Consider the following 15,481-nt stretch of genomic DNA (forward strand, 5'->3'; position numbering starts at 1 on the left):
GAGAGCTGCCTCTCAGCACTCACCAGTGACTCAGCTACAGCCCAGAGGACGGCAGACCTGAGCTTCGGCACTTCAGATTAGGTTATTATCATTTTGGGGACCTTAGGGACAGCCAGCTTCCCCTTGCCTGACATCTCTGCCCTCTTCTGTATCCTCATCCTCACACTGAACTACTCACAGTTCCGCAGCTAGTTACCCCCGATTCACCCTTCAAGAGAGCACTAGTGCATCTCTGGAGGGCAGACTTTCCTGATCTGAACCACAGGGTCTAGGTAGGTGTCCCCTCCCAGCTCTTCCCAAAGTGGAAGCTTTCTCCCAGAGCTCAGCAACTGCACTGTGTTAGGTTAGTTGCCTCTCTCTCCCAGGACACCAGTCGTTCTTGAGTGTGCTCCCTACACCATCAGCATCAGCCTCAACTAATAATTTGCTTACATGCAAATTCTAGGGCCCCACCCGAGACCCAGTGAATCAGATAGCCTGCGAGTGGGCCCAGCCATCTGGGTTCTAGCAGCCCTGTGGACGGTGACTGGGATGCCCACTGAAGTTTGAAACTCCTTAAGGGAAGCGCTGTGCTTCATTCTTCCCATGCCTAGTACAATGTCTGGCACACGCCAGGAGCTTCACTGAAATAAACCAAGTAAATACATTTTAAATGGAAATAAAAATGCATGTGGCACAGTATATAACCGGTGTTTCTTTGTTATTGTTGTTTTTCTCCCAAATGAACAATGGAAACTGTTATGAGTTTTGGGAGTCTGCAAAGCCGTCAGCTCCTGAACCACAGAAGACCATCAATCAGAGACCATCACTCCATTTTCTGCTGTTTCAAGAAATGTCAGGCCCTCTGAATCCAAATCATTCTTCACTCTAGCTGATACTGATACCTTTCTGGGGAGGGAGTAACAAGAGGAACCCTAGAGAAATAGAGGGGCAATTTCCCAGTGCTGGGAGAACCCCTGAATTCCTTCAGCATTGGGAGCATCTCTCCCACTGAGTCAAGAATTCCCAACCTCCTGACCAAAATCACGACATTTCCAAACGTGAGGATGATGAACGTTTGCAGCATAGGACTTCAAGATTGCAGCAAAGGTTAAGGCGTTACTGTAAAACACTATAAAGGAGAAATTTCTTTAAAGGGTGGCGGATTCTCCTAAAACAAAGTAAAGTAAAATGAAAACTAAAGCAAATGCTGCAGTTACCATATCACAGGCATTTTTCAGGTATAAAAGACTGTAAGAGGCATTTTAAAACATTGTTTACTAAATGTTTAGCAAGAAAAGCTATTTCAAGTTACCCTTCTAAAAAGCTGTTTTCTTTTAAAATCATGTTACTCGGCTTTGAATGCTGGACTAATGAGAGTCATCCCCCAACACATCTTGTGTCCATTAAGAAGGTCCAGGTAAAACACTCTCATTTAAAAAGCTAATTTTATCAGATATAAAATACCTAGATGGTATGGCAGATTTCTTCTAAATTTTCTACTCATCACCATAAACAACCAAAAAACCACACCATTCTTCAAACTTCTAAACCTCATACTTCCAGGGACGTGGAGGCAAAGCTTTCCTTGCTATTATTAAGCGCAGCTAACTGCTGTGCTAGAATGGAAACGGGGTGGTTTCTTACCCCCTTTCCACCACTCTGTAGTTAATGACCTTTCCACCCAAAAATGTTAGAAGTGAGAATCACAAATGCTAAAAACAAAAATAAACTTTAACTTAGGTTAAGACAACAGAGGACCAGGGAAAATGTTTCTCAAATTGGATTTAGAAACTAGAAAATACTTTGAGATTTCAGAAATGTCAATCAGGAGCGATGAAGTTCATAGCTTGAAGTGACACATTGGGCAAGGGACAGAGTAAACATGCATCAGGTCTCAGCAGACCTCATGGAAAACTCTACTAGAAGGGGCAAGGGACAGAGTAAACATGCATCAGGTCTCAGCAGACCTCATGGAAAACTCTACTATGTCGAACACAAACTTTATACTGCAATCAAGACCAGCAATTCATTACACATCTTCAAACCAATAGTACTGGTACATCTTTAAAATTAGTTTTTACCTCTTTCCACATAATGGTATGCCACATACCATTTCTTAACACTGAAAAAGAGAAAAATAAAATATTGGTTAATACTGGTGATAAATTGAATCAGCTTCCTAAAATCCAAAAGCTTTCTTTTAGAATTCCATTTATTAATTCTGACATACCCTATCTTTAGCCATGATGGCATAACATCAGCACCGCCCCCTCAAAATGGAACACTAATGTATGGTATGTACCTCTGTAACATATATACATTAATGCATATACATAAATGTTTATGTATGTATGTAAGTTAAATCTACTTATTTTCAGCCCAGAAGGAAAAAAAAGCCTGCTCTTCCACAATTTAAAAAAAACTAAACAGCTGGGTGCAGTGGCTCATACCTGTAATCCTTACACTTTGGGAAGCCAAGGCAAGCAGATTGCTTGAGCCCAGAAGTTTGAGACTAGCCTGGGCAGCATGGTGAAACCCATCTCTACCAAAAATACAAAAATTAGTCAGGGGTGGTGGTGTGTGACTGTAGTCCCAGCTACTCAAGAGGCTGACGCGGGAGGATCACCTGAGCCTGGGAGGTCAAAGCTACAGTGAGCCATGATCATGTCACTGAACTCCAGCCTGGGCAACAGGAGTGAGACCCTGTCTCAAAAAATTAAACAAACAAACAAAAAATTGATGTTGTAGAAATAAAACAATAAAAAGTAGAAGAGGGAAGTAAGGAGAGATTATAAATGAAGGATGTGAATGCTTAGACTTTTTATGGACATAAAAAATGTCTAGTTCCTGAAAATTACAACCTTTTCTAACATTCTGTTAACAAATGCTGCTCAAACTTCATTATCAGGACTAAAATTATGTTCAATTTGTTATTTTACTATTTCTTTAAAGTATTTTATAGGTTATCTTCCCAATTTATCTCAATACCATTCACTACTTATTTAAAACTCCTTAAATGCAGGCCTTATTCTTAAGTTTTCCAGTGGAAAAAGTGATTCAGCCTGGGATCTTACCTATTGTTTTCTTTTTGTTAACTGCATTGTCTGCCTTGTGTCGCTTCTGTTACAGAAAGAAAAAAAAGTAGTTCTAACATTCAAAAGTTCCACATGAATAATTGAAATAGCAAACAAAACAATCAGGAAATTACAGGGGACAAGGAAACTAACTGCCAATAATGCTCATGCTGTAAAATTCAGTTAGACAGTGTTGTGATCTATCAGCACTCCCTAAGTTTAGAAGTGGTCTCCTCTAGTTTCAAGTATTCTATTTTGGCTCTAGCACTTGGAAGTACAAAACTTTTCACTCCTTGCTTTAGATCAGACGGAAATGATTATTCAGTGTAATAAACCCAGCAACAAACAGCCAACTTCATTTTATTGATAAAGTAACTTTGCTTTGGTGTGTACAGGTTGAAGATCCCTTATCTGACATGCTCGGGACCAGAAGTGTTTCATGTTTCAGATTGTTTCAGATCTTGGAGTATTTGCGTATACCCAATGAGGTATCTCCGGGATGGGACCCAAGTCTAAGCATGAAATTTATTTATGTTTCATGTTCACTTTATGCACATAACCTGAAGGTAACTTCATACAGTGTTTATAATAATTTTGTGCAGCCATTACATGAGGTCAGCTGTGGAGTTTTCCACTTGTGGCATCATGTCGGCACGCACAAAGTTTTGGATTTTGAAGCATTTCAGATTTGGGGTTTTTGGATTTAGGGATGCTTAAGCTGTATTATATTTATTTACATACCTATTCCCAGAAAGATGCATATATGTTTGTGAAAGCAAGGTGTGTGTGTGTATGTAAGGGAGGAGAGGAAGATCCAGAGATAGACAGCACATGCAAACATATATATATATACACACACACACACACAAATATATAGGGGGAGACAGAGCAAGAAAGAGAGGGAAAAGGAATATAGTTGTTGAAGCCCGTGAACTTGGAGATACACTAGGATGATTGTGAGGGGAGAAGATTCTTGTAAAGTTGCCTCAGGCAGAGCGAGACAACGCTGCCATCCTAGACAACACAGCAATCCTTCATTTGCTGCCCAAATTAGCAAGCTCTAAAGCAGGCTATAAGAAACATCAGTGATAAAAATCAATGGGGCTCCAGAGACCTAATATTTGAAATCAAAGTTTGAACTGTTTAGTGTCACTGTACAGGTATTTAGGACACTCTGAGTATACATTCCCTCCCCCAAAAATACCATCAGGCATCTAAAGAGGCTGGTTAAGCTATAGCCCAATTTCCTGCCTTAAATATATCACCCGAGGCAACACATAAGTTATTATCTACTGCATACAATGATTTTATTATCCAAAAGCAAAAACTTACAAAATCTTCTACAATCTCTTTGATGCCTGCAATTGTTAAAATAATGATCAATGGCACCAGGGTGGTATATCTTCCGGTTGGAGATACATCTGGAATTTGCTGGAAGATAAGAGACCACAAGTAGGAAGTTGGCACATTAAAAATCCTCTCCATGAACAGAAAATTATGGCAGTCATGCACGGTTCACACTTTTGCAGTTCTGTTCCATTTCTGTTACTCAAAAATAATTACCTTACTTTAAAAACTAGCTATGTATTTTACATATTTTTTAAAATTTTGTCCAACATTGGTTATGTGTTTGGAACAGAAAAAGGCTTAAAAGTATGGCCCTAAGTCCACTTTTCAATGCCTCTTTCAGTCACTGCAATCATCCTTAAGGCCATACCAAAAGAAATCTCCCTATATACAAAGTCAGGCTTGTTCACTCTATCAAACAATGACTGGAGGAGGGAAACAAACGATATTCCAAGATTATAACACTTTAGCAGTTAAGGAACCTTTAGCAAAATCTCATTTTACATGTAATTAAGTGAATTCCAAGGAACTGTTAAAAAACCATTACCTGTAATAAGGCAATGAAGAGAAAGAAGGCATTAGCAGCTCTTCTAATCTGCTCATACAAGAATCGAGGTAGAAATGTCAACACGCTGTACTTGGCCGTACTGTAAGTGCAAAGAAAAATAATACTATCGGTTATAGACGTAAACTCTAAAATACAAGAACAAGACAAGAAGTTTCGAAAGTTTTACAAATGGTTTAAAAAAAAATGTTTCAAAACTCAAGACAAGGAAATTGCTGTGTATCTTCTCCTAAGAGCTTTAGTTTGAAAAATGGCGCCCCGATGAGAAAATCTTCCAATGCGGCCTTTGTTTTCCACATTGGAAGATATACATGTGCTTCTTTAATTTTCACACAACATAAGCACAGACATCCACCCACCTTCTAGGAGCTATATGCTATGAACAGCAGGCGTGTGAATAACAATTCGATGTTCCCTCTGGGTACCCACCACAGATGTTTCATGCTTCAACCACACCCAAATAAATTCCATTCCTTCCACACACCCTTTATTTGACCACCTTTGCTCACACTTTTGCTTCCACCTAGGACATCCTCTCTCTTACACTCTACCTGTCTCTCCATGACTAAAGTGTCCTTCCTTCCACCCAATCTTACATCTTCCAGTAAGTCTGGTCAAATTTATAATGACACTCCTCATGCAAGCCTACAGTATAGTGTTTACACCTATATCATATAGGTATAACGCTTTGCTTAGTATTTTATCTATTCCCAGAGCAGATTATGGGAATGACAAAAATGTTTACTTCAATTCCATATGTTCCTAGCACATAGCAGATAGTGAGTGAATAGTGAAATAACCCAAAGGCAAAATGAACCAAACCAGCTGTGGCTGCTCACACATTTTATTCAAGTTTGCACCATAAAAGCACCTATATGATTCCTAGCTCACCCTCTGAAGACATCACTCTGAGCCTATTCTTAATTATAATATATTCTAGCAAGATTATCCAGCAGGTTTTCATCATTCTGAGCAAACTATCGCAAGGACAGAAAACCAAACACCACATGTTCTTACTCATAGGTGGGAATTGAACAATGAGAACACATGGACACAGGAAGGGGAACATCACACACTGGGGCCTGTTGTGGGGTGGCGGTGGGGGAGGGATAGCATTAGGAGATATACCTAATAGAAATGATGAGTTAATGGGTGCAGCACACCAACATGGCACACGTATACATATGTAACAAACCTGCACGTTGTGCACATGTACCCTAGAACTTAAAGTATAGTAAATAAAAAAAAGATTATCTAGCAGGTTTTTAATTTACAACAAATTAGAAGCACCCCAATAGGAGGGCAAAGGGCTCAGGAGACAGAATACACCAGAGGCAAGGTACACTACTGTGAGACTGGACAGCAACCAAGCCTGGAACAACAGAGTAAAACCAAAGTGGACTACTCAAAAATATAGCAGCCGGAGGTCATTTGATGGAACAAGAAATAGTCCCACTGCCAATAGTCCCATCTGCCACTGCCTCAGAGAAAATCATGCCCCATGGTACAATGGCCTCGCATTTCACAATACAGTGATCAGAGTTATCCTTAAAGACAAAATCATTTTTAGCACCTTCTACCTAAGGTGCTAAAAATGTATGTGATGTTATATGAAGACCACTTTTTAAAGAGTCAAAACTTAAACAATATGCAACTTGAAAGACTATCCCTGAATTAGCTAGAAATTTGCTGACATGGGTCTCCTCCTTGTTTACGTGGCCCTGTGGCATAACAGGATGTCACTGTGAAATTTGGCCAGAATCAACAGCTGACATTAAGCTCATTAAAAAGTAGGGAAAATACACAAAACTCATGTATGTGATAGCTCACAATACAAAGTCTTCTTAACTATGGCTTAGAGGACAAAATCAAATGGAATATCATGCATACCTCTACAGCAATCCTGACAACTGAAATAAAGCAATCAACATTTGTCAGCAAAAAACAAAAAGAAAGTTCACATACTGTAAAATAAGAGTGTAGAAACTATCCTGCAAGATAGCTTGATTATAACATCTGAACCTGAGATTCCATCTGTATAAACCAGATACACATGCACACAGTTGGCACATTACCCCAGCTATATATGAACATTTTCCACTTGAGCAAAATGCTGACTGTGCTTAAGGACCTACATATCCCTGAGAACCATGAAGATGGAGAGTTGAGGAGGAAAGGAATCTTGCTTGTGGCAAGAAATGAAATATAAGAGGGTAGAAGTGGAAAGGGAAATGCATACTAACTTTTACTCTACTAGAACTAGAAAAATGAGCCCAAATGCTTGCATCCTGAGATAGAATAAGCATGATCAATAATTCAGAGAAATTAACACTCATCCAGGAAAAGGTTATTGTGTGGCATTAAAATAATTGCCAAAATATACAGCCATTAGCTGTCATGTTACAGAATTAAAGATATAACACTACAAACAGCTAAAGGCAGCACCTATCAAAATGAGTCTACCAGAATATTGCAGGACAGTACTACTTGAACACACCAGTCTCCTGGAGAGCTTATTAAAATGCAGATTCTGATTCAGTAGGTCTGGGGTGGGCCTGAGATTCCACATTTCTAACAAGTTCCCAGGTGAGTTCAATGCTACTGGTACAGTGACCACACTTTGAGTAGCAGGGATTTAGGATAATCGCTGAGGAGGTAAATTTGTTCAAACTTCCTATGTGAATTTAATTCAGCAGAGCACTATAAGATGTAATACAATGAGGTTTCTGGTTCCAAAATGGTGGCATGGAAGCAAGCTGGCTTCATTCCCCACACAGAAAACAAAAACCAAATTTACAGCACTAAGGTTATCACCACAAATATCCCAAAACTAAAATATGAGGATGAGACAGTTCTCAGTGCCACAGAGAAGTAAAAAAGCTCCAAGTAGACGGTAAGACAAGGGGACATCCACAGCCAAGACACCTCTCTTCCCAATCTGCTGGCACCAAGCACGTGGAAAAATCTCCCCCGACTCTCAGTTTAACACTGGAAAACGGAAAATCAAGGTGACAGGCAGCTTCCCCATCATCTTGAGTTCCCTGGCAGGATACCTGTTCCTACCTCAACTCACAGGAAGCATGGGGAGTGCCTGAAGGAAGAAATATCCCTGGGGACAGCCAGACACAAAGTGAGGAGGCAGGACTACTATCCCCAACTCTGGAAACTTTGCTCTATAAGTTGGCCAAAAGAGATACCAAATTGGAGTGTCTGCTTAGCAGCACCATGCTGTAGTTGGTTCATCCCACAGGTCCCCTGAGCACAAACCCTTAATTCACCTTCCCACACTGCTAGGCTATCCCCTTTGGCACCATTTCCATTTGGGATGGGCAGTGCTCCAATTGTTTATTAGAGCGGAGACAAACCTGAGCTTAAGGCACCATCTAATGCTGAAAAGGAGGCAGTGACCTAATGGGAAAAGAAAGAAATTCAACAGGTAAATTACAATGAATCTCTAAGCAAATATATCCAATAAAAAACAAAAGAATCCAGACAGAGAAGACTGAAATAACTAATTCTCCAATGCAAACATATATACATACATTCATAAGTGACAGCAGCAAACAGGGAACCATGACTTCCCTGAACAAATGAAGCAAGGATCCAGTGACTAACCCTAACAAGATGGTGATATGTGAGCTCTCTGAACAAGAATTCAAAATAGCAGTTTTAAGGGAACTCAGTGATTTTCAAGATAACACAGAAAAGCAACTCAAAAATGTATCAGAGAAATTTCATGAAGAGATTGAAATAATAATAAAAACAAACAGAAATCTTCAAACTGAGAAATGTATTTTTCTCAGTTTGAGAAACTAATTAACTGAAAAACTCATTAGAGTTAACTGAAAAACTCATTAGAGGCTTTCAGTAGGAGAATGAATCAAGCAGAAGTAAGAATAAATGAGCTCAAAGACAAGCAATTTGAAAATACACAGAGAAGAAAAAAGAATAAAAAGGAACAAAGATTGTCAACAAGATAAAGGAAATTACCTCAAAAGACAAAGTCTAAGAATCACTGGTGTTCAAGAGGGAGTTAAACAAGAGCAAGGAGTAGAAAGCTTCCTCAAAAAAATAACAGAAAACTTTCCAAAACTTGAGAAAGAGATAAACATCCAGGTACAGGAATGTCAGAGAACAACAAACAGATCTGACCCAAATAAGACTTCCCCAAGGCATGTAATAATCACATTCTCAAAGATCAAGGACAAAGAGGATCCTAAAAGCAGCAAAAGAAAAGAAGCAAATAATGTATAAAGAACCTCAAATTCAGCAAAATAGAATAGACTTATCAATGGAAACGAAACAGGCCAGAAGGGAGTGGAATAAAATTTTCAAAGTGCTAAAAGAAAAAAAATTTCCATCCAAGAATACTGTATCCAGCAAAGCTGTCCTTCACCTATGAAGGAGAAATAAAGGCCTTCCCAGAAAAACAAAAGCTGAGAGAATTTACCATCACCAGATCCATCTTACAAGAAATACTAAAGGAGGTTCTTCAATTTGAAAGAAAAAAAAAACACTCACATGCAAATAGAAAACATTTGAAGGCAAAAAACCCACTAGTAAAATTAAGCATATAGACATACCCAGAATACTCTAATACTGTAATTGTGGTGTGCAATCCACTCATAACTCTAGTATGAAGCCCCAAAGACAAATCTATCAAAAACAAAAACACATACAGCAATCTGCTAAGAAATAGGCAGTATAAATATATCCAAACTGAGGTAACAAAAAAATCAATATGTAGGGGAGATGGAGTTAAAACACAGAGGTTTTTTTTAGTTTATTGTTTCTATTCCTTTCTGTGATGTAAGATAAGCTGTCATCTCTTTTAAAATAACTTGTTATATCTACAAGTTGTTTTTGCAAGTCTTGTGATGACCACAATGCAAAAACCTGTAATAGATACACTAAAAATAAAAAGCAACAAATTAAAACCTATTACCTGAGAAAATCACTTAACCACAAAGGAAGATGGAAAAAAGAATAGAAAGACTGAAAGAAGGAAGGAAAGAAGGAAGGAAGGAAGGAAGGAAGGAAGGAAGGAAAGAAAGAAGTTACCAAACAATGAGAAAACAAGCAGAAAAATAGCAGTAGTAAGTCCTTACTTATCAATGATAACACTGCATGTAAATGAACTTAATTATCTAATTAAAAGATATATATAGCTGAATGGATAAAGAAACAAGACTCTGCTATATGCTGCCTACAACAAACTGATATCACCTATACAGACACACATAGAATGAAAGAGATGGAAAAAGATATTCCATGCAAGTGAAAACAAAAAAAAATAGTAGGATTACCTATTCTTATACTACACAAAACAGACTACAAGTCAAAGATAAAGAAGGTCATTTTATAATGATAAAGGCAATTATAAATATCTATGCACTCAACACTAGAGCACCCAAAAATGTAAAGCAAACATTAATATATCTAGAGCAAGAGATAGACTGCAATACAATAGTAGTAGGGGACCTCAGCTTCCCATTGTCAGTAATGGACAGATCATCTAGACAGAAAATCAGCAAAGGAACACCAGAGTTAAACTGTATACTAGACAAAACAAGACTAACTCACATTTACAGAATATTTCACCCAAATGCTGCAGAATGCATTTTCTTTTCATTGGTATACAGAACATTCTTTAGAACAGACCATATCTTAGGCTATAAATCAAGTCCTAGCACATTCAAAAAGGTAGAAATCACATCAACTATTTTTTTCTGACCACAATGAAATAAACTAGAAATCAATAACAATAAGAACCCTGGAAACTACACAAACCCATGGAAATTAAATAACATGTTCCTCAACAACTGATAGGTCAATGAAGAAATTAAGAAGGAAAATTTTAAATTTCTTGAAACAAATGGATATGGAAATATAACATACCAAAATCTATGGGATACAGCAAAAGCAATGGTAAGAGGGTAAGTTTATAGTAATAAACACCTACATCAAAAAAGTAGAAAGACTTCAAATAAACAATTTAATAAAGCACCTTAAGAGATTAGAAAAACAAGAACAAATGAAACCCCAACTTAGTAGAAGAAAAGAAATAATAAAGGTAAGAGCATAAATAAAATTGAGACCAAAAAAAGGACAAAAGATCAATATAACAAAAACTTGAATTTTTGAAAAGATAAGCAAAATTGACAAACCCTTAGCTAGACTAGGAAGAAAAGAGAAGACTCAAATAAAAACAGAAATAAAAATGCAACATAAAAACTGAGACCACAGAAATGCAAAAAAAAAAAAAAATAGAGATTACTATGAACAATTATGCACCAACAAATTGGAAACCAAGAAGAAATGAATAAATTCTCAGGCACATAAAACCTACCAAGACTGAACCATAAAGAGACAGAAAACCTCAACCAATCAATAACAAGTAACTAAATCAAAGCCATAATAAGAAGCCTCCCATTAAAGAAAAGTCCAGGACCAGACGGTTTCACTGCTGATTTCTATGAAACATTTAAAGAAAAACTAATACCTAGCCAGGCAAGGTGGTGCGTGCCTGAAGTCTTAGCTACTCAGGACGTCACTGAGGTGGGAGGATCTAAGCCCCAGAAGTCAAGGCTGCAGTGAGCCAAGATTGCAGCACTGCACTCCAGCCTGGGCAATGAGAGTGAAACTCTGACTCAAAAAAAAAAAAAAAAAAAAAGTTCTCCTAAAGCCTTGAAAAAAAATTGAAGACCACGGAATACTTCCAAACTCATTCTATAAGGCCAGCATTACCCTGATAATAAAACCAGGCAAGAAAATTGTAGGCCAATATCACTGATGAACATAGATAAAAAAATTCTTTTTTTTTTTGAGACAGAGTCTAGCCCTGTTGCCCAGGCTGGAGGGCAGTAGTGTGATCTCAGCTCACCACAACCTGTGCCTCCTGGGTTCAAGGTAGCCTCAGCCTCCAGAGTAACTGGGTTTACAGGCATACGCCACTACGCCTGGCTATCTTTTTGTATTTTTAGTAGAGATGGGGTTTTACCATGTTGGCCAAGCTGGTCTTGAACTCCTGACCTCAAGTGATTCACCCACCTTGGCCTCCCAAAGTGCTGGGATTACAGGCATGAGCCACCATGCCCAGCCAGTAGATGCAAAAATTCTTAACCAAATACTAGCAAAATGAATTTACCAACATATTAAAAAGATCATTCACCATGATCAAATGGAATTCTTCTCAGGGATGTAAAGATGGTTCAACGTATACGAATCTATAAATGTGATATATGACATTAACAGAACCAAGAACAAAAACCATGTGATCATTTTAGTAGATGCTGAAAAAAGTATTTGACAAAATTCAATATCTCTTTATGATAAAGATCCTCAACAAACTAGATATAGAAGGAACATACTTCAAAATAATAATGGCCATACATGACAAACCCACAACCAACATCATACTCAATTGGGAAAAACTGAAAGCCTTTCCTCTAAGATCTGGAACATGATAAGGATGCCCACTTTCACCACTGTTATTAAACATAGTATTGGAAGTCCTGGACAGAGAAATTAGGCAAGAGAAATAAATAAAGGGCATCCAAACCGGAAAGGAAAAAGTCAAATTAGCCTTGTTCACAAAGGACATGATTGTAAGTTGCAGGATACAAAATCAACATATAAAAATCAGTAGCATTTCTATATGCCAAGAGCAAACAATCTGAAAAAAGAAATCAAGAAAACAATCTCATTTACAATAGCTACAAAGAACATAAAATACCTAGGAATCAATTTCACCAGAGAAGTGAAAGATCTATATAAGAAAAACTATTAATACACTGATGAAATAAATTGAAGAGGACACCAAAGAATGGAAAGATATTCCATGCTCATGGATTAGAATTAATATTATTCAAGTGACAACACTACCCAAAGCAAATTACAGATTCAATATAATCCCTATAAAAATACCAATGATATTCTTCACAGAAACAGAAAAACACAATTCTAAAGTTTATATGGAACCACAAATTTTGTATAGCCAAAACAATCCTGAGCAAAAAGAACAAAACTGGAGGCATTACACTACCTGACTTCAAAACATACTACAAAGCTGTAGTAACCAAATCAGCATGGTACTGGCATAAAAATAGACACACAGACCAATGGAACAGCATAGAGAAGCCATTGGGAGGCCAAGGTGGGAGAACCACTTGAAGCCTGGAGTTTGAGATCAGCAACATTGTGAGACCCCATCTCTTAAAAAAAGAGAAATAGAGAGAACCCAGATATAAAGCCATGCATTTATAGTCAATTCGTTTTAACAAAGGTGCTAAGAACATACAGTGGGGAAAGGACAGTTTCTTCAATAAATGATGCTGGGAAAACTGGTAATTACATATCAAAGAATAAATCTAGACCCCTATCTCTCATTATACAAAAATCAAATAAAAATAGATTAAAGGCTCAAATCTAAGACCTGAAACTGGGAATTACTAAAATAAAACATTAGGGAAATACTCCAGGACATTGGTCTAGACAAAGATTTTTTTGTATAAGACCTCAAAAGCATAGGCAACCAAAGCAAGAATAGACAAATAAGGTTACATCAAGCTAAAAACCTTCTGCAGAATGAAGAAAACATCAACAGAGACAACCCGGAGAATGGGAGAAAATACTTACAAGCTATCCATCTGACAAGGGATACAAGGAGAATATAACCAGAATATAATAAGGAGCTCAAACAACTCAACAGCAAAAATAAATAAATAAATAAAATAATATGTTTTAAAAACGCATAAAAGATCTGAATAGACATTTCTCAAAAGAGACATACAAATGGCCAACAGGAAAATGCTCAACATAACTAATTATCAGAAAAATGCAAATCAAAACCATAATGAGATATCATCTCACTGCAGTGTAAATGGCTATTATAAAAAAGACAGGGAAGATTGAATGCTGGCAAGGATATGCAAAAAGCAGAACCCTTGTACACTGATGGCGGGAAAGTAAATTAGTACAGCCAGTATAGAAAACAGCATGGAGGTTCCTCAAAAAATTAAAAATAGGGCCGGCACGGTGGCTCATGCCTGTAATCCCAACACTTTGCGAGGCCGAGGTGGGTGGATCACGAGGTCAGGAGATCGAGACCATCCTGGCTAACATGGTGAAACCTCATCTCTACTAAAAAAAAAAAAAAAAAAATATATATATATATATACAAAAAATTAGCCAGGCATGGTGGCGGGCGCCTGTAGTCCCAGCTACTTGGGAGGTTGAGGCAGGAGAATGGCGTGAACCTGAGAGGAGGAGCCTGCAGTGAGCCGAGATCATGCCACTGCACTCCAGCCTGGGAGACAGAGCAAGACTCCGTCTCAAAAAAAAAAAAAACTAAAAATAGGAATGCCATATAATCCAGCAATTTCACTGCTGGCTATAGATCCAAAAGAAAGAAAATCAATATGTCAAAGAGATATCTGTCTGCACTGTCATATTTATTGCAGCACTATTCAGAATATTTACAATAGCCAAAATATAGAATCAACCTAAGTGGCCACCAGTGAATGAATGGATAAAGAAAATGTGGCATATATACACAATGGAGTACTTACTCAGCCACAAAAAAATGAATGAGATCCTGTCATTTGCAGCAACATAAATGGAACTGGAGGTCACTATGTTAAGTGAAATAAGCCAGGCATAAAAAGACAAATATCACATGTTCTCACTCATATGTGAGAGCCAGAAAAGTGGATCTCATGAAGAGAGAGGGCAGACTGGTGGTTACCAGAGGCCAGGAGGGGTAGCACGGAGGAAGAGATGAAGAGAGGTTGATTAATGGATACAAATACACAGTCAGGTAGAGAAAATAAGAGCTGGCATTTGAAAGATCAGCAGGGTGACTATAGTTTACAATAATCTGTTGTACACTTCAAAATATCTAGAAGAGATTTAAGGCATTGGATATCCCAATTACCTTGATTTGATCTTTACACATTATATGAATGTATCAAATTATCACATGTACCTTTAAAATATGTGTTAATACAACCATTATGTAGCAACTTTTTAAAAATGTAATAAGATGGGAGATGTTTTACCATTCACTCTGCCAGGGTAAAAACATCTCCAGGGGTAAATGGGTGAATGACAGAACTTCCCAACAGGATAGTTCATTCACCCAAGTAAATAAGCCACCCCTCCCCTAAAGACATTCCCACTCGTGGGATGAAATGCATGTGCCAGCGTCACTGTCCTCCTGGCTAGTCACAGCAAGGAGGGGCTTTAGCTGCATGGAAACCCAAGATCTTAGAGCTTGGGTGCTGGAGATAAGTGACCAGGAGCAAACAGGAACATTTATCTATGATTCACTCAGTCTCCCTCTAAACATGAGGCCAGTGTTTCCTGAAACTGGTTGACATGAAGATGACCGGGATTTATCAAAAATCCATCCATCCATCCATCCATCCATCATGTGCAATAGATACTTCCTCAGCCCTAATTATGCACTAGGGCAGTGTGCCAGGCCCTGGAGATACTGAAGGGAACCAGGTGG

The 15,481-nt window shown here is 38.0% G+C and overlaps 1 protein-coding gene across 2 annotated transcripts in view; it reads right to left on the reverse strand.

Annotated features, from left to right (window-relative positions):
• The window catches only part of ATP8A2 (ATPase phospholipid transporting 8A2), a 693,068-nt gene that overhangs the window by 526,136 nt on the left and 151,451 nt on the right, over positions 1-15,481 (reverse strand). For both annotated transcript variants that reach the window (XM_030813212.1, XM_030813213.1), the window contains exons 3-6: positions 4,951-5,050; positions 4,389-4,487; positions 3,057-3,102; positions 2,064-2,104 (exon numbers count right to left, since the gene is read on the reverse strand). In XM_030813212.1, the coding sequence (XP_030669072.1) occupies positions 2,064-2,104; positions 3,057-3,102; positions 4,389-4,487; positions 4,951-5,050 (286 nt within the window). The remainder of the gene's footprint in view (positions 1-2,063; positions 2,105-3,056; positions 3,103-4,388; positions 4,488-4,950; positions 5,051-15,481) is intronic.

This window comes from Nomascus leucogenys, chromosome 5, assembly GCF_006542625.1.
Source record: "Nomascus leucogenys isolate Asia chromosome 5, Asia_NLE_v1, whole genome shotgun sequence".
NCBI classification, from domain to species: Eukaryota; Metazoa; Chordata; class Mammalia; order Primates; family Hylobatidae; genus Nomascus; species Nomascus leucogenys.